The 19394-nt window shown below is 37.5% G+C and overlaps 2 protein-coding genes across 5 annotated transcripts; both read left to right on the plus strand.

The window, feature by feature from the left end:
* Positions 1–1631: 1631 nt before the first annotated feature.
* LOC121237766 (probable lipid phosphate phosphatase beta) lies at positions 1632–7317 on the plus strand. 4 transcript variants are annotated; one of them, XR_005934967.1, is made up of 3 exons: positions 1632–2347; positions 6611–6696; positions 6869–7317. XR_005934967.1 is itself a non-coding variant. In XM_041134642.1 (2 exons), exon 1 carries the CDS (start codon positions 1726–1728, stop codon positions 2335–2337), a length of 612 nt encoding a protein of 203 aa, XP_040990576.1. In that variant the 5' UTR covers positions 1632–1725; the 3' UTR covers positions 2338–2347; positions 6869–7317. The 4 variants fall into 4 exon arrangements, 2 of the variants coding, with proteins under 2 accessions (XP_040990576.1, XP_040990577.1); XM_041134642.1 differs by lacking the exon at positions 6611–6696; XM_041134643.1 differs by lacking the exons at positions 6611–6696; positions 6869–7317 and adding an exon at positions 2462–2635.
* On the plus strand, positions 3751–4739 carry LOC121236683. Its single transcript, XM_041133117.1, has 2 exons — positions 3751–4282; positions 4327–4739. Exons 1-2 carry the CDS (start codon positions 3751–3753, stop codon positions 4737–4739), a joined length of 945 nt encoding a protein of 314 aa, XP_040989051.1.
* Positions 7318–19394: the final 12077 nt, after the last annotated feature.

The raw sequence follows: 19394 nt of genomic DNA on the forward strand, positions 1-19394 counted from the left end.
AGCAGTTAGGTTATTTTAGATAGAGATGGAATAAAATGAAATGATTTAAAAAAAAAAGATAAAAATTAAAAAATGGTTGTTAAAATATTATTTTTTAATATTATTATTATTTTAAAATTTTAAAAAATTAAATTAAAATTTTTAAAAAATAAATTTTTTATTAGATTTTGTGTTAAATTTTAAAAATTATAATAATAAAATTAAATAAAATAACATAAGATGAAATCTTTCTCAATCGGACGTAACTTTAAAGAGTCATCTTGTCGTTTTGGTTGGCTTTGCGTGTGTTTCAGCCCTCTTTAATTTGAAGAAAAAAAGGAAAAAGATTTTGTTTTTCTTGACGCATTTGAATGCTGGTGACTTGGTGTCCAATAATAAACAGTAAAAAAAACCATTGCATTTTCCAACGATGCTTCTCACGGAAGGGTACGATTGACGGGAACGCTTTTATATAATAGAAGGGAAAGTCTATTATGTGGTTCCATTTTAACTGTTCTATTTGGTCGTTGATAATTTTTTTTTTTACTTAATAATTAAGAAAATGATTTTAAATATATTGATATATTTTTTTAAAAAAAATATTTAAATGTATTAAAAAAATATAAAAAACCACTGGACGTAAGAGTGTGACAGTATTGTAACCCCACTCATAATAGAATTGCTACGTGAAATTAAGGATGTAATCGATTTGATTTAGTTCGATTTTAGAAAAAATTTGAGATCAAATTGGTATATATTGGTTTTGTATTTTCAAGAACTAATTTCGTACATGTTATCCCTTAAATCGATACTTTCGATTTTATTAGTTCTGGTTTGGTTCGGTTCGGTTTTTCGATTTTAATATATTATAGTGATAATTTATTAAAATATATTAAAATATATATTACAATTGTATTATAGACTATAGTGATATATTATAATTTATAATATAGTGATATATTATAGTTTATTATAATATATAATGATATAATATTAGTATAACTATTAATACAATAGACTATAGTGATATAAGATTTTAATATTTAATATTATATTAATTAGTAATTTATCATATAATACAAAATTATTTTATATATAATAAAATATTATATATGAAAATTATATACAATATAAAAAATTATAATATATATATGAACATGTCCGATTCAGTCCGATCAGATTTTAGAAAAAGAAAAAACTGGAACCGAACCAATTTTAACCGGTTTTAAGAAAAATAAAACCAATACTAGATCAAACCCACCGATCCGGTCCAGTCCGATTTACCGGTTCACCCTTTTTTTTACACCCCTATGTAAAACTATAAATTGATATAATTTTAAGAATAAATATAGATAGAAATCACTATTAGGAACATTCATTTTACATACATGATGTATCATCATCTAGACCACACATCTCCCCAAATAAGTGTTGGGAACAATCAATTAGAAGTAGCTATATAGTGAGTGCAAAATGTACATTGCTACAATAGTTTATCTCTAGTATTACTCCTTATTTTTATATAATTTATTTGTAACCAAAAAAATCTTTCTTTTTTTAAAAAAATTGAATTATTGTGATTCGTATGACAACAAGCTGGGCTGGGCTGGGCTTTTCGTCACAAAAACGGTGACGTCTCACAGTCTTTTGCCAGTTGTTCCCTTCCCCTTCCGTATCTTCTCCCACATCACTGGCGACACTGCCAATCACCAGTCGCCAAGGGCCAAAGTCTGCTGTTTCTCAACCATGGGCCCACCACAACCAGCACCACCGGTGGCACCCAAATCCTCCGTTCCGCTCATCGGCCATCTGATAAGCCTGGACACGACCCTCTCCCGGCAGCTCCACTCCCTGACCCAACCCGTTCTCCCATCCTTTCTCTTACTCCTCCTCGAGCTCTCCGCCGACTTCCGCCTCTTCTTCCCGATATCCCTCTCTCTCCTCCTATCCCCCTCTCTCCTCCGCCCCTTCCTTCCCCCTCTCCTCCTCGGTCTTCTCCTCGATCTCGCCCTCATCGGCCTCGTCAAGCTTCTCTTTCGCCGACCCCGCCCTCCCCACAACCACACCCACAGCATGAACGTCGCCGTTTCTGCCGATCACTTCTCATTTCCCAGCGGCCACGCCTCCCGCGTCTGTTTCGTGGCTTCCCTCGCTCACCTCTCAGCTGCTGCCATTCGCCAGGGCCATCACGAGGCTAGTAAGACCGTGAATTTCGTTCTCCTCGTTGTTTGGGTATGGGCGGCTTTGACCTCGGTGTCTAGGGTTTTGCTCGGCCGGCATTTCGTTTCCGATGTCTTCGTTGGAGCGTGTTTGGGTGTTCTTGAAGCTGTCTTTGCTTTCCGCTTCCTCAAGTTTTAAAGCATTTCAGGTACTGTAATCTCAAATTGTTGGGGGAAAGATTCGTACCTTTTTTTTTTTTTTTTTTTAAATTTATCCTTTTTGTGAAATTGTTATCCATATCATCGGAGGCGATGCAATGCAGTGATGCGGACCTCTTCTATTTTGTGTATTTGTCCTTAAGAAAAAGGAAGTATTCAGAAGTGGCAGGCATGTATGTATGAACTCAATCGGTATCCATTGTTGGATTAGCTTCCTTGTCTTAAAGGAGGATCCACCTTTCTTGTAATCTTCTTCTTTTCATTTTTTTTTCCGAGTTTCTTTCCCTTAGTTGACATGTGACCGCATAGCATTCTTCAACTTACACTTCTGGATAAACATTGTTTGGATTTTTTTTTTCCTGGATAAACATTGAATGGAGTTGGTATTAACTGTTAGGGGTTACCATGAATTTAGCTTTAGGAAAAGTTGAGGGTTTAGGATTTCGAAAACCTGGAGATTTACGCAAAAGAAGGCCTTGACTTCACGGTTGCTGGGCAGCTGCAAAAGTTGAGGCCTTACTCTTGAACGAGAAAAGGGTGCTTTATGTTGGATTGCTAGCCTTTGGAATCCAATGGGAGTATCTTTCTATTAACTATGTAGATGTAGCATCAGATATACAATTTTACCGCCCAAGATATTTTCTATAAGTACTGCCCAAGATTTACTGGGTGAAAACCTTACTTTTCGTTACCAAAATAGTACGCTGACTGATGCAGAGTGGTAAAATTTAAAGAACCTGCCCAGATTTGGTACCAAACATCTGCTGCACAGTGATCGATCTATGTTAAGCTTTTTTATGACTTGTAAGAACTCTACTTGTGCCGTTGTTAAGTGCAGCATAGGGGTCTTTGGAATCTGCAGGAGGTGCAGTCTTCTCTTCATATGAAACTGACCTGGAATCTCATTCAAGGCAAATCGACATGGTCACAATTTTTCTTGGCTAAATATGTTGGTCAGAAGCATATTACCACGGTTGATACCAGAAAGGGATCCAAATTCTGGAAATTGTTAATGAGTAACTTAGCTGTTGTTCTTCGAAATTCTAAATGAAGGGTTAGGGAAGGGAAGTTGTCGTTCTGGCGTGATAAGTGGCTCAATGATGGTCTGATTATTGAACAACAAGAAGTTAGTGAGTTACCGGATTTATTGTTGGCTGACTGTAAAACCAAAAATGGATGGAGTGTAGAGGTTTTTGATCGATTGGTTGGAGTAGAAAAGTCAGATCAGATTATGGAAGAGTTGGAAAGAATTTAGTCAGGGAAGGATGTGCTTATATGGTTGCCGAATGCTCAAGGAAATTTTTCAACCCGTAGTGCATCGGATTGTATACGGATTCGTGCTCCTAAAATACCTTGGATGAATTGGATGTGGCATCCTTCGTTGCTGGGAAAAATGTCGATAATTATGTGGAAGGCTATGCATGGCTGTTTACCAGTGGATGATCGCATACGCGGAGTGGGTATTTATCTTGTATCTAAGTGTGATTGTTGTAGTTCAGGGGGTTATGAGGACCAGAATCATATCCTTGCGTTGGGGACTTTTGCCGAACAGGTTTGGCGCATTTGTTCATTACAGCTGGGAATGCCACTGTTGGAAGGCGGAACCTGGAGAGAAAAAATAGAATGTTGGTATCGGCATGTTAAGAATTCTTCTCAGAGTGGACAATTAATTGGCATCCTTCCTTCTATTATCACTTGGAGACTTTGGTGGCGTCGGTACAAGGCAAGAATGGAGGGGGAACAAGAATCTGTGCAGGTGGTTTGGGGATCAATAAAATATTGGCTGGCGGTAGCAGGGGAGAAGATTAAGGGGCATTCAGATTTGAGTCGCCGAGATGAGGAAATATTGCAGCTTCTTAATCTGCCTGTTAAGCCTCAAAAGAAAGTTTCTACTCAGATAGTTAAATGGTTGCAACCTCCAGAAGGTTGGTTTAAGCTGATGTTGATGGAAGCTCCTTAGGAAATCCAGGTCCTTCAGGTGCAGGAGGTGCTATCCGCGATCATCGGGGCGAATTGATTTCTGGTTTTTCTATCTTTACCCGTACTCGGTCTAATAATTTTGCTGAGTTTATGGGTTTGATTCAAGGGCTGCGCATAGTGAGATTTTTGGGTTTGCAAAATGTGGAGATTGAGATGGATTCTATGTTGGTGATTGAATGGTTGAGGAAAAAGAGATGTGGTCTTTGGTACTTGGATGATTATTGGGAGGAATTGCTACAGCTGTTGGATGGGCTATGTTATTGTTTTCGGCTTTTCGCCATATATATAGGGAGTGCAATTTTTAGGCAGATGGATTTGCATGCATGGGTGCTGCAGGTGTTTGCAAGATTTGGATTAATAGTTCTGAGCTTCCTCATTGTCTCCGGGGTCATTTTCGTTTGAACAAGGGGGGGGGGGGGGGGGGGGGGGGGGGGGTGGTTGTTCTTTTATTAGATCAAAAATGTGTTCTGGGTAGAGGCCTTAGATTGGTTTTAGTTTATGCTTTGGCTTTGTTGGGTTTTTTTGGGAGGTTTTATTCTTTTTTGGGTTTTTTTTGGGAGGTTTTATTCTTTATTGTTCCACGGGTTTCTCCTCAGCCTTTCTATGAGGATGATTTATAATAAGGAGGCTTGACCTCCCTCTTTATTATTAAAAAAAAAAGAATGTGCAGCATAGCTATATGGATTTGAAAAGGAAAATTAACCATATCCCTGTGATGAGGACATCATCTTTAGAATCTATGGTGGGGCTGGAATAAGCTGGTCCAGAGTCTGCCTAGGCCCATGAGGAAGTGTCTGTCTTAATATCTGCCGAGCCCGTCATATAGGACCATTCTCTTAACCTGGGCCTGATTTACCAATCAAGCTCTGGGATGACTTCTAGCCTCTCCACTCTCCGGACTGATGGAGAATGAACTAGCATTTTGCCCCACGTTTCCAGCTGGATCAAGTTGAGGGAGGGAGAGGGCAAAGATACTCGTTGGAATGGCAGCAGAATGGATTCTTGAAAGCCCGTCAATGAGGTTTTTGGTTCCTTTTAGATAAATGTTTGATTCATTCAAACCTTTAATGAACCTGGTGCTCACTATGAGACAACCTTAAGAAGGTTTTTTATTCCTTTTGGAAAATGTTTGTTTCATTATGTCGTTAATATGGACCAGGTGCTCACCATGTAGACAACTTCAGCAATATATTTGTGTATGTTATTCGCCTAAGATGGGAAATCAGGAATGTTACCTGCATGATTTTTTATAAGCAAGTGTCATCTTGTAGTGCTCAATTTACTTATAACAATTTTTGTGTACGGCTTAATTTTTCAGAGTGAAGTCTAAGGTTACAAGACTCAATCTTGTTTGGGTGTATGAAAAAAATCCGTGTTTGAACGACAAAACAATTCAGATGGTTTCGTCTTAATGATGGTTCACATTGCTGCATGCTTTTCTTGGAGTGTGCCAATCAAATCGAGGATGATTTATGACAACAGATGGTTTCGTCTATCCCATGTGCTCTGGTGCTGTCAATTAGTCTTCTTTATTAGACATGTTGCTGACACCATGGAAGTACGGTGTTCCTATCGTTTAGGTTTTAGATCCCTTTGTGCTTCTCTGATTGGAGTGAAATTGATTTATTGCTTTGTTATCTGTTATTAATTCCTATCATCAGTCCTACTTTGTTTTAGAGGCAGAAAGTAATTGAAAGGAAAAGGAATCCTAGGGGAATAAAATCAATCTTCTCCTGCGAAATCATAAGAAGTGTACATTTATAAAGTTGTGTTTGAAAGTTTGGTCTATGAAAGACTGGCTGCGCAAGCCTTCTCGAGTTTAATCACGTACTCATACTGTGTTTCCCTTGTATTTCTAAATCGAAGTTTGGGTTAGACCCAAGTTAACAAGTGAGGGGAAAAAGAGGAAAGGTAGATTGCATGGTGGTATGCTTTATGCAACCACCATGCAATCTACTGGTTGCATCATGGCTGTTACTATTATGATGGAAAGGTGATACATACAGAGACCAGAGAAAGTAAATACCTATTCGAGTTAATTGATTTGACAAGTTAATTGGGTGGACAATCCTTCGTGCAAACAGTTTAATCCTACCCATTTTACGTTGAAAAGAGGGGATATGCCATTACACTATCAGGTCATTGAAGATTGATGAGTCATGATTGTTGCTTTTTTTTTTCGTTACATCTTTTTCTTATCGATATGTCCGAGAAAGAGATACACATGCATTCGTCAAAGATATGCTCACTATGCTTTGAAATTCCACATGCAGAAGTCTCTGTCCTACAATAATTTAGTTGTAGTCCACAGCCACGTGTGATGGGGGTCCTACCATGGGCTCTACACTTTGAATATGAGGTCCGTGCCGAAAGGATTCTGGGCAATTTTGTTAGTGCACCTTGTGGTTCGATCTTGTCAATTTGTTGGTCACTTGCATGCGTGCTTGTTTGTATTCTCTTTTCATGATTGTGATTTGAATCCGGTAAGGCTGGCTATCTTGCCAAACCAACCAATCTTTGTTGGAACGCAGAGAATAGCTTTAGTAGGAGCAGCAGTCAATCACTGAAAGCTAAGCCTAGTTAGATTAATCATGCTGCATGCGTCGAAGCTAGGATTGGCGATGAACAAACTCGTCTGGAATGCAGAGAATAGGTTTGCTTTTATTTTAAGTTGGTCCAGTCTCTTGCGAGCAAACAGAACTTTGGCAGTGAACCATGGGATGGGCCACAACGGAGGAGAATGCCTTAGCATACAGCTTGATGTCATGGTTTTTTGAACAACGATTTGTTAAATTGAATATCTGGACTCGTCAGGATTGGTTTGTTAACACTTCAGCTCATCTACTTTGCTCAAACTTAAGTGGACCATAACTTGTTGCTAGACTCGTTTTTCCTCTCTCTCCTTTGGATTGAATTGTTTTATTTTTCTTGACGATTGCATGATATAATATTGAGATGGAAGAACATGAGAAATTGCCTACATTAGAGCATTGGCATTAGATTGGCTATTTTATTCTTTAAATTTTGACTAATATGTAATTTTTTTACTTTTAACTAATCATTCAAAACTTAAAGTCTACATTGGATTAGTCATCACACTCTCTATAATAATAAAATATTATTATTTTTTATTTTTATATTTTTATAATTAATTAATTCTATTTTCATAACCTCCTATAATCTCTAATAATTATATTCATTTTCATTTTCACAATCTAATAAACAAAATTTCATCACACGATATCAAAGAAAAGAGCCGCGAGAGAGAGAATGAGCTGAAATATAATAAACAATAGATTTAGACTTGTTACAGGACTTTTCATATTTGAAAAGAAAAATGAAATTACTGTAGCTTATATTTGAGATGAAAAGTTTTTGACTAATTCAATGTGAGTCAATTATTGTTAAAATTAGTCAAATATAAAGATAAAAAAATATTTGATTAATCCAATATTAATGATCTTATCCAGTGATTGTTTTTGTTTCTTTTAATATTGGATTAGATCGAAATTGAATGGGTCAATCGTGCGAACGACGTGGAGAGAGGATGGGGCATTGATGTGGAGAGTAGACGTAACAGACGATGACATTGTGGTTGAAATTCGAAACATCCGCACAGTTTGACCATGTTGTCTTTGGAGATCGTCGTATAATAATAATAATAATAAAAGAAATGAAGGACAGAACCAGATCCACAGAAAAAAAAAATCACAAGGAAAAAAAAAAAAAAGTAGATGAAAAATGAAAAAAAAAAAAAAAAAAACTCACCGGGGAGGAAGACAAATTTATTTATATATTTTGGCTGATTACCATAACAGGACATACAAAAGAAGACAAAGTTTTTGGAGAAAGGAGGAGATGCATCGGAAGAAAGGAAGCTCCGGAGAGACAGCAGACCGGAGGACAAAAGAATAATGTTATTCATTTTAATTTAAGAATAATGTTAGTTTTTCTGATTGATTTGATTAGTGTCATTAACATCGATCACACTAGATGTAAGTTTTGAATATATATTATTATTTTTTTTAAAAAAAACTTATGCAAAACTTAGGAAATTTTTGTTTTTGGGTCAAGATGAGTACTCCTATATTAATGTAGAGTAATGTTACATATAGTCGTGAAATGCGTAAACGTAATGCAGTCGTTTTGAAAAAGAGTGAGATTCACTGTTAAAAAATTAAAATTAATTTTTTAACAGTGAATCTCACTCTTTTTCAAAGTGACTGCATAGCACTTGCACACTCACGACTGCAAGTATCATTTCTTATTAATATAAACTATTAATATATTACTTTTATGTAATTAGTTACATCTATTTTACATTAAAATTAATTTTATAATCTAATATACTGCATCAAACTAATTTTTCGACACCTACTTATCCACGCTTATTATATATAAGATATATATGGATGATGCTATAGCTCCCACTGCCCCGAGAGCTCCCGTTGGAACTATAGTATATGTTTTCACATGTTTTTATGTGTGTTTTTAAAATTACTTTTTACATAGATTTTTTTAATATTTTTTTAAAATAAAATAAATTTAAAATATTATTAAAAACACTTCCTTAATTAGAAAGTAAAAAAAATTATTAAAAAATACTTTCTTAATCATAAAGTAAAATAAAAAATCATAAAAAAATATTTTTTATTTTACTTTATGATAGAAAATATTTTTTAATAATATTGTAAACTTTTTTTATTTTTTAAAAATATTAAAAATTATTAAAAAAATCTATATAAAAAATAATTTAACAAAAAAACACATAAAAATATATGTTAGAGCTCCCGCTGGGGGCTCCGGGAGCTCTAGCATTATTATATATATAAAATATATATATTCCATAAAAAAAATATATATATATATATATATATGTATGTATATGACAGCCGATGGACTGTACTGTTAATTGATTACCATTAAATATTTAACAGTATAGCACCTGGGACCTGGGTGGTTGTTCTAACTCTTTACGTGTCCATTGCTTTGACGCCTGCATTCGAGCATGGACCAAATCCTAGTGCCTGAGCTGAGCTTTATGCTTACGTATTGGACCGGTCAAGCCTCATTGATTAGTCCCCAAGTAAGGACAACAATTTCAGAGCTGGGAAGCCTGCTCAGACTGTATGACATAGCTTGGGAGAGCAGCCCCATAAATGAGATATTCAAGAATTTATGGCTCTCTTTGATTCTGTACACCAATTTTTATATATAAATATGTATTGGGAAGCCGTGAAACTGGCCAATGCAACTTCAAAAATGATTTTTGGAAAGGGGCTCATCGGCTCAGAGTTCGATTAGCTTGTGAGTTCTGACCGACCACGGAGCCAAATTGGATTTGTAATTTGTAAACACTGAGGAGAGGAATGGAATTGCCTTACCGTGCATGTCTTTCTATTTAGCCTGTGTACCACCCCTGTTGATTACTGCCACAAACGGAGGAACCTGGGCAGAGGGATTCAGAGCAGATCAGAGAGACTGACTCCATTGAAGCAGAAGCGTTGAAAGAGTTCAGACGAGACGACGAGACTGCGCATCATTTGAAGCTCTGACATCTTTCCCCACCATTTATTTCTTTTTTTCTGAGGCTGACATAGTTTGCTCAGAGAGAGAGAGAGAGAGAGTGAGTGAGGGTTGTTTTAGGTTAAGACTTCGAGGGAAAAAAAAAAAGTGGTGTTAAATCTTTTTGTGTCGAACTTGAATCCCTGTGGAATTATCTTTAGAGCATGCACAGAAGGTGAGTTACGTACTCACGTAATGGAAAAAGATGCACGTTTTGCAGTTTACTCCAACATCATGGATTAAGATGAAATTACTCTTAACTAAAGATGATAAGCAGTTTCATAAGCAACCGGTTCTAACCTAACCCTAAAAAGAAAAAGGTGGGGGAGGAAATATAAATATGTCTGAGCGATAAAAGGTTGTTGTTTTTTTGTTTTTGTCTTTAACATGAAAAGGAACTCGGAGGTAGATTTTGATACAAGTTATTACAACCTAAACTTGCAGTGCATTCAAGATCATGCACTATCTGTCAGATTCAAAGGCAGAGCTTCTTGATGAATACTATCTCGCTATAAAAATTCAACAAGGCAATTCTTTCTGGCTCAAAAACACAGATCAAACATTAACTATTGGACCATTCTATGTCTGAGAACTTCTGAAAGCTAGCTAGGGAGCTTGATCATCAATATCGTCTTTCTAACACGAGGAACGATCGTACGTGTTATACACTGGAGTTTTTTTTTTTTTTGATCAATTGTGGCTATTTACTTCAAAATTACAGGAAGATGTGGTTAAATCAATACTCTACTTTGTATTAATTCGCAAGCGGCTAGCTAGACTTTCGTGTGTGAGATTGATTCCACTTTTTATATTACTTTTTGTATTGTTCCCAACAGCATGCATATGATTAGTATCGGTCACAAAGAAGAGCCTAAGAGATGTCAACGAGAAAGATTCCAGTCCAATGTAGGTTTATACATTACCAGAAAAATAGACTTTTATGACCAGTTAATTCCAATAAAATGACTATTTATAACTAAAATTAATTATAAATAATCTTTTGATTGTAATAAATTGATCACAAAAATCTATTTTTCTTGTAATGATGTCGCCGGTAGGTGTCGTACGTGCAGCTAGATCAAACTGTGTTTACAGTGTCTTTAGGATCAGAAACTCTAGCGTATGGTCTAAAATTAAAGGTGGCCACTGGCCACACCGACCATTCAAGCCGATCAAAGACCCTGTCACCAACAAGGAAATTGAATATATCTCAACTACTATACGTGGGCAAAGATTGCTCGATCCACACTCCATGATTTATTTTCTCGTTTTTGTTTTTGCCTCGAAAGAACGATAGAATGTATGGGCATTGGGCAGGCACATGCTATTCTGGCGAGAGACACGTTTTAAAAATGATAAAAATATATGTTGATATGATAGGGGAGCATAGAAGTATTGGTCTCAATGGTCTGTGACTCTGTGCACAGAGGACATGAGCAGCTGTAGGGGCCGGTTGCAATTGGTCAAATGAGGTGTTTCCCAAGTGGAACTTTGGTGATCCCAGTGGAGGAAAGTTGTTCGTTGTTTGGTACTTGAGAAACATGGATTTGATTGCCGGTTGTTCGATCGTTTCTTTCCGACTTTCAACCTACCGGCCTCCTGGTGGTTGCGTGCCATAATTCATCATCCTTTTTCCATAATTAATTCTTTTCATCGTCTTTCTTCTAAACTTCCATCGACTTTATTCTGTAAAAAGAGTTTATGGGTTTGGAAGCCAGTACCCTAATGTTACTTAAACAACGCGCTTCAGCCATGCAAATATATATGCGGTAGTACCCTTGAGAATGCTGTAAAATATCCATCTTCAATTATGGAGCAGAAATAATTGATCATCAGGGAAATGATTCCTCATAGACTTTTCATGATACTCCCCTTAAACGGCATTAACTCATCAATTAGTAGTAACAATATGGAAACCAGAACCGTAGATCAACTGATCAATTTACAGAGTTTGACTCTCTCTATATATACCTACTCTATTATAATAAGTGAATAATAATTTTTGTTGTTTTTCTGTTAAATCCGTTAATTAGTCATGTTCCCTAGTGTGTGTGTGTGTGTGTATATATATATATATATATATATATATATATATATATATATATATATTAACCCATTAATTAACATATTTAAGTAAGCTAGCTACTATATATAGCATCATATTATATCATGCGTAGTTAAAGCTGATTCTTAATCATCCTAGTAATGAAATAAAGAAATATCCCATATAACTTGGAAATGATATTCTCAGACTCGGTACCTCAAAATGGATAAACAAAAACTAGCCATTTTCTCATTTAATTAAGACGTAGACTAAACCCTTTTTCTTGTGGGAAGCAATCGAATACTGCACTTTTATAAAGTGGAAGGTTACCTGCCACCACGCATGTTAACCATCACGATCGAGAACATGATTTCCTCTGCTGGAGAGGACAGCTGATCAACCGATATCACATCCCTTGATTCATGCCATGATCAATCACCTAATCGGCTCAACACCAATTAGTACTCTAATTAGCATGATTATGCTCCGCCTTTGGCATCTTTATTTAGCTGTACCATAGAGTCATTCACTTGCTGTAATCTCTTGTATATTTAAACTGATCTTCAAACATTTTAATTAAGCCATATAACCACATCTGCACCTCGACTGATCATCTCAAGAACCAGTTCACTCTTAAACAACCATTTCAAGATGATGATCAAGTTGTAATGCTCATTAAACAAATTATTCGTCATCCTGATCAAGCTTCGTGAATCCGGCCCTTGTCTGTTCAAAAGTTTGGTTGGATGACCTGAATTGTTATTTTGTTATGACTGCTAATAATTTGAAGAAATGTTCGTCCATAAGGTCCAGCACAATTTATTTAGTTGTCGATCTGCTCAGCACAGACCTCATGAGATAAGATCTATCATCTTCAAAATTGATTTTGATACCATTTAATCTTTGAAGATTGCCAAGATAAGTATTAGCAAATCAAATCTCCTTCATTCTAGCCAGATTCCACAATCCTCGCAATCCCATAATTTTAGCTAATTAGTTGTAGCCGTTACATATTCTTTCTTTGTACAGCAAATTCTTTTTCTTTCCATGTATACATTATTTCACTCAAGCCTATATACGTGTATGAAATCAATGAATAAACAAGTAAATTATTTCTCACATTGAGTTTCTTAACATGGTATCAGCCAAATATCGATTCTAATTTTTTTTTTTCCATACCTTCCATGGCTTCAGAAATACCTTTTGTGAATTCCCTTTCCACTGATTCCTCTTCTTCTTCTCCATATCTTCTGCATCCTTCTGATTCTCCCAGCCTTGTTCTTATTTCTGGTCATCTCACTGGTGACAATTTCCCCAAATGGCAACGTGCTCTTCGTCGTGCCCTCAATGCCAAAAACAAACTTTGTTTTGTTGATGGCACTCTCAAACCACCTGCTACCACCTCCACCGAATATGCTTAATGGAGTAGGACCAAAGACATGGTCCTCACTTGGATTCTCAACACCATCAACCCTTCCCTTGCCAACTCCCTAGACTACCATGATGATCCTCGTGTTGTTTGGCTCGATCTTGAGTCACGTTTTTGTTATGGCAACAACGCCCGTCTCTTCCATCTCAAACGAGAAATCTCTAATATTCACCAAAATCAACTTTCCATCCCCAACTACTATAATTGTATCAAACAACTCTGGGTTGAGCTCGGCAGCCTTCAAACTCCCACTGATGCAAATACCTTAGAAAAAGAGGACGAGCATGTGTTACAGTTTCTATTGGGCCTCAACGACTCCTTCGCTGCCCTCCGCACCCAAATCCTCACCACCGATCCCCTTCCTCCTCTCAACAAAGTTTTTTCCATCATTTTTCAAGAAGAAAAACAACGCCTCCTTCATATTACCCATTAACCACCTGAAAACATAGCCCTTGCTGCTCGGGTTTCTCATCCCCATTCCGATAAACCCTCTCTCAAATGCACCGAGTGTGGCAAAGACGGACATCCCCGTCATCGTTGCTGGCGTCTCATCGGCTACCCCCCAGGCCGTGAACCCCGCAACAATCGCACACCTTCTCTTCTTGGGAAGCCGCCTGTTGCTGTCAATTTTGCAGGTGCTAGCTCCAGTCCGATTCCAGGTCTCTCACCAAAAAATTACCAGCAGCTCATGGCCCTCCTTCAACCTTCTTCTTCGACCGAGCAGTTCGTGGGTAACTCCTTCACCTCTATTTTTAATTCACAACAAGATTGGATCATAGACAGTGGTGCGACCGACCACATGAGCCCTTGCCGATCTATCTTCTGGCAACTCAAGCCGCCACCCATGGATCGCTCTATTCGATTACCCACGGGACAGACCATCCCCGTTGAAGGGATTGGCTCCGTTTTTCTCTCTGAAACCCTCACTCTCCACAATGTCTTATATGTCCCTACCTTTTATTTTAATCTCCTTTCTATCCTTAATCTCACCATCCACTTATCTTGTGTTGTATTATTCTCATCTTCTCATTATTTTTTTAGGACCTTCAGTCGAAGAGGTTGATTGGAGCGAGTGAAGCTTGCAATGGACTCTACATTTTCCGGCCCCAAAAATGCACTGCTTTGTCCGTTCAAAAAATTGATAATAAGACCCTTTGGCATTGCCGTCTAGGTCACCCTTCAAGCTTTACTATTCCTATTATTTTTGATAGTCCATGTATTATTTTTTCTTGTGATACTTGTACTCGTTCTAAGCACACCCGTTTACCATTTCCCGTTCATGCGAATAAAAGTTTAGTTCCTTTTCATCGATTACATTGTGATATTTGGGGCGGTTATCCCACTGCCTCTATTTGTGGTGCTCATTATTTTTTGACTATTGTTGACGATTTTTCTCGCACTACATGGATTTATTTAATGCGTTTTAAATTGAAAATTTTTAGTCATCTAATGCATTTCTTTGCTCTTGTCAAAACTCAATATAACTCTATGGTCAAAATTATTCGTATTGATAATGGTCAAGAATTCTTTTCAAAAAATCTTCAAACCTACTTTCATGACCATGGCATCTTTCATGAGCGTACCTGTGTTGAAACTCCTCAACAAAACGGTGTTGCAGAACGTAAACACAGACACCTATTGAATGTTGCTTGGAGTCTCCGTTTTCAAGCTCATTTACCTCTTCAATTTTGGGGAGAATGTGTTCTTACTGTTGCTTACCTCATCAATAGGACTCCTAGTCGATCTCTTCAAAATAAAACTCCTTTTCAACTTCTTCTCAATATTGTACCCACCTACTCTCATCTACGTGTCTTTGGTTGCTTTTGTTATGCTCAGACCCTCACTGCTCATCGGGACAAATTTTCTCCCCGAGCATCTCGTTGTATCTTTATTGGTTATCCTAGCAACTGTAAAGCTTACAAATTATACAACCTTGACACTAACTCTATTGTTTACTCAAGTGACGTTACTTTTCATGAAAATCAGTTTCCTTTTCAACACTCTGTCACTTCCCAACCCAACCCATCCCAAATTTCATCTTTACCTATCCCCGAACCTATTCCCTCCTCTACTCCTTCACTGACCACACCTACAGATTCGAACCCCAATTCTCCTATTCCCTCTCTTCCTCACCGTGCTATCACCCGCCCTGCCTATCTTCTTGATTACGTTTGTCCTACCATTTCCACGTAGTCCAATGCATCTTCAACTGCTGCACAGTCCTCAGGTACTTCTCATCCCTTATCTGCTTTCCTTTCATACTCTCGTTTTTCACATGCTCATCATTTATTCTTAACTGCTCTCACTGCTTCTGTTGAGCCTACTTGTTACTCCGAAGCCAATCGCCACTTTCATTGGCGTGAAGCCATGGCCTCCGAACTCCGTGCCCTTGAGGAAAACTCCACTTGGACACTTGAACCTCTTCCTTCTGGCAAAACACCCATTGGTTGCAAATGGGTTTCCAAGACCAAACTCCGTGCTAATGGTACCATTGAGCGCTACAAAACTCGACTTGTAGCTAAAGGCTACACTTAAGTGGAAGGTATAGACTATCATGAAACCTTTGCTCCAGTTGCCAAAATGACCACAGTCCGCTGCGTTCTAGTAATTGCTGTCACCAAGAATTGGATTATTCACCAAATGGACGTTCACAATGCCTTTTTGCATGGTGAACTTGATGGGGAAGTTTATATGAAACCCCCACCAGGCTACTGCATTAAGGGGGAGACACATGTTCGTCGCCTCCGAAAATCCCTCTATGGCCTCAAGCAAGTTTCTCGGAATTGGTTTTTTAAACTAACGTCTGTTCTTCTTAATGCAGGTTTTGTTCAATCTCAAGCCGATCACTCTCTATTTACCTTGTTTACTACTACTAGTCTCACTATTATCTTGGTATATGTCGATGACATCTTGGTCGTCGGTAATGATCTCTCTCAAGTCACTTTTTTCAAGACTATTATTTCTTCTCACTTCAAAACTAAGGATCTTGGACCGCTCAAATATTTCCTTGGTCTTGAAGTCGCTCACTCACCTTTAGGCATTTTTCTCAATCAAGGCAAATATGCCATGGAAATTCTTGCCGATAGTGGTCAGCTTGGTTCTCGCCCTGCTCCTTTTCCCATGGAGCAAAACTTGAAGCTCAACAACACAGATGAGGATCTACTTCCTGACCCTGCCCCATACCGACGGTTAGTTGTACGACTCATTTATCTCACCATCACTCGCCCTGATATTGTCTTTGCCGTCAACATCCTTAGCCAATTCATGCATGCTCCCAGAATTTCTCATATGACAGCTACTACTCGTGTTCTCCGCTACATCAAAGGAACTCCCGGCCAAGGCATTTTTTTCTCCTCCTCAAATGACCTTCATGTTCGCGCCTACACAGATTATGATTGGGCTAGTTGCCCCACCACCCGACGCTCTACCACGGATTTTTTTATCACTCTTGGCTCAGTCCTATTTCATGGAGTACCAAGAAACAGACTACAGTTGCCCGTTCCTCTATGGAAGCCGAATACCGTGCCAGGGCTATCACCACCTGTGAACTAGTATGGTTGCAACAACTTCTCCGTGATCTCGGCATCTCACACAAAGGTCCCATGACTCTCTACTGCGACAACCAATCTGCTCTCTACATTGCTCACAACCTTGTCTTCCATGAACGTACCAAACATATTGAGATCGATTGTCATATTGTTCGTGACAAACTTCGCTCTGGTCTTCTCACCACCGCTCACTTACCCTCTTCCGAGCAACTCGTCGACATCTTCACCAAAGCTTTGGGTAGCGATCTCTTTCATCATCTATATCGCAAGTTGGGCATTACGGATCGTCATGCACTAACTTGAGGGGGAGTATTAGCAAATCAAATCTCCTTCATTCCAGCAAGATTCCACAATCCTCGCAATCCCATAATTTTAGCTAATTAGCTGTAGCCATTACACATTCTTTCTTTGTACAGCAAATTCTTTTTCTTTCCATGTATACATTATTTCACTCAAGCATATATACGTGTATGAAATCAATGAATAAACAAGTGAATTATTTCTCACATTGAGTTTCTTAACAATAAAAAAGGAAAGCGATTGAATATAAAAGCATTGTTAAATTCATGTCTTCCATCCTTTTATGTAAAAACTTTTAAAACTGAGGAGAAATTTAGAGTATCGATTTATGACTTTCGTTGAAATATTCTGCTAGCTACAAACATGCGCATTCACACCAATTATTGCTGAGAGAGAGAGAGAGAGAGAGAGAGAGAGATGGGGGTCTGTGAAGTGGGATTTCGTGCTTATTTGCGACACTTTAAGAAACTAAGTTGGGCCCTTTTTTTATTTTTTGGGAAGCGACTCGTGATTGCGACTATCCTGATCTTTTATATATAGGCCATATATACACTCTTTTTGGGTATAATCTGCACGCTGTTAATACAGACACATATATAAGTGATAACTTTGATAGTTTTGGCCTCACAAAAGTTGGACGTACACCATTATTTTTAAGACTGAGTGCATGCATGTTTGCCATTTGATTGATGTGCTGATCCTATTGCTATTTAATTCATGAACTCTAGGATCGATTCTGAGCTTCACGAGCTTATTCTATTGGCTATTTGGATTAGACATTATTATATTTTTCTGCTAATTGGTTGGACATAAACCCGACCTACATTAATATAATCCCACTCCAAGTCTTTTTGTATGTCACGCTAATTTGGGATCTTGATTAATTAAACCTACCTATATATGCACATGTACATGATCTTATTCCCATATTTGCATGCAATTTAATTTATCGATTGCGCCAATTAATACCAATTGTCTACGTCAAAATGTCACATTGGGAATTTGTCGCAAAGCATCATCACGTGGATTTTTTTGCCTTTTTTTTCCACCTTTGCCTTGAGGTTCTCTTTCTGATGAATGAGAGAAGAACCTCTTTTTGCCACTTTGGCACATGATAAAGGGTATATCCTCCATAAGGAATTGAGATTCTAAACGTATCAGAATCAGAGTCTCTGCATACAGCCAAGCTCACAGTACTTAAGCAATTTATTTTTCATGTCCAGCTTGTAGTGAATAAGTGGTCCAATATCTATGTTTTTTCTTTTTCTAATTAAAGAGAAGAACAGATCAAAAGAAAAGCGGTCCATGTGTAAGAAGATGTAGCATTCCTGTGCACTGCAACCTCTGTTTATAGATGGACCACACTCGTTTGTTGAGAACACAATTTTGTTCCATTTGACCAACTTTGAGCTAAAATGAAAATACGACAAGGGTCACGAGATGATGATGACATATTTTTTCAGTCAGACATATCTCACTGAATTTTTTGAACGAAATTATAACATTCCATGTAACAAATCAATTTGTTCCAAAATATGTTTAATTTCATTTTTAAATGCAACAAATAGTAGTATTCATGAATATCATTCTTCATTCATCAATTGTAATTTTCTACGATAATATTCCCATGAAAAATATCCGAGGATCTTGAGGTACTACACACGTGGGATTCCATCTTCGATACTAATTAGGTATAAAAGATATGGTTTAAACATTAAAAAATAGTTACTTGCCTGTACTTGTAAGCTATAAAGTAACCATCCTTTCATTTTTAATAAAAAAGTTTCCTTGTAGCTAGATCTGTCACATGAGAGTTTGTGTAGGATTTTATATACAGTTATGCATATTGCTTGTGCTTTAAGTTGCATCAAGAATATTATTTACAAATTTCAACGGCAACCATTGAGCTTAAAACAAAAGTATTCATTTGGGTACGTGCATCGGGGTTGGCAATCTTTAAGTCATTTTAGGGTACTGCTGCGCAGAGATTTACGTCACGTATGATGGCTTAGACTTGGAGGACAATTCAATGTCTTGTGTGAACATCGAGTGTCAAGTTTTGCAGACACATGACTCTCCTGGCTGTGCAGATCAATGTTGCATGCTATGTATCTTGTATGGATTAGATTTTGAGTTCATATATATCTGTATCGTTAATGATGTTTAGACTT

The sequence above is a fragment of the Juglans microcarpa x Juglans regia genome, chromosome 6S, assembly GCF_004785595.1.
Source record: "Juglans microcarpa x Juglans regia isolate MS1-56 chromosome 6S, Jm3101_v1.0, whole genome shotgun sequence".
NCBI classification, from domain to species: domain Eukaryota; kingdom Viridiplantae; phylum Streptophyta; class Magnoliopsida; order Fagales; family Juglandaceae; genus Juglans; species Juglans microcarpa x Juglans regia.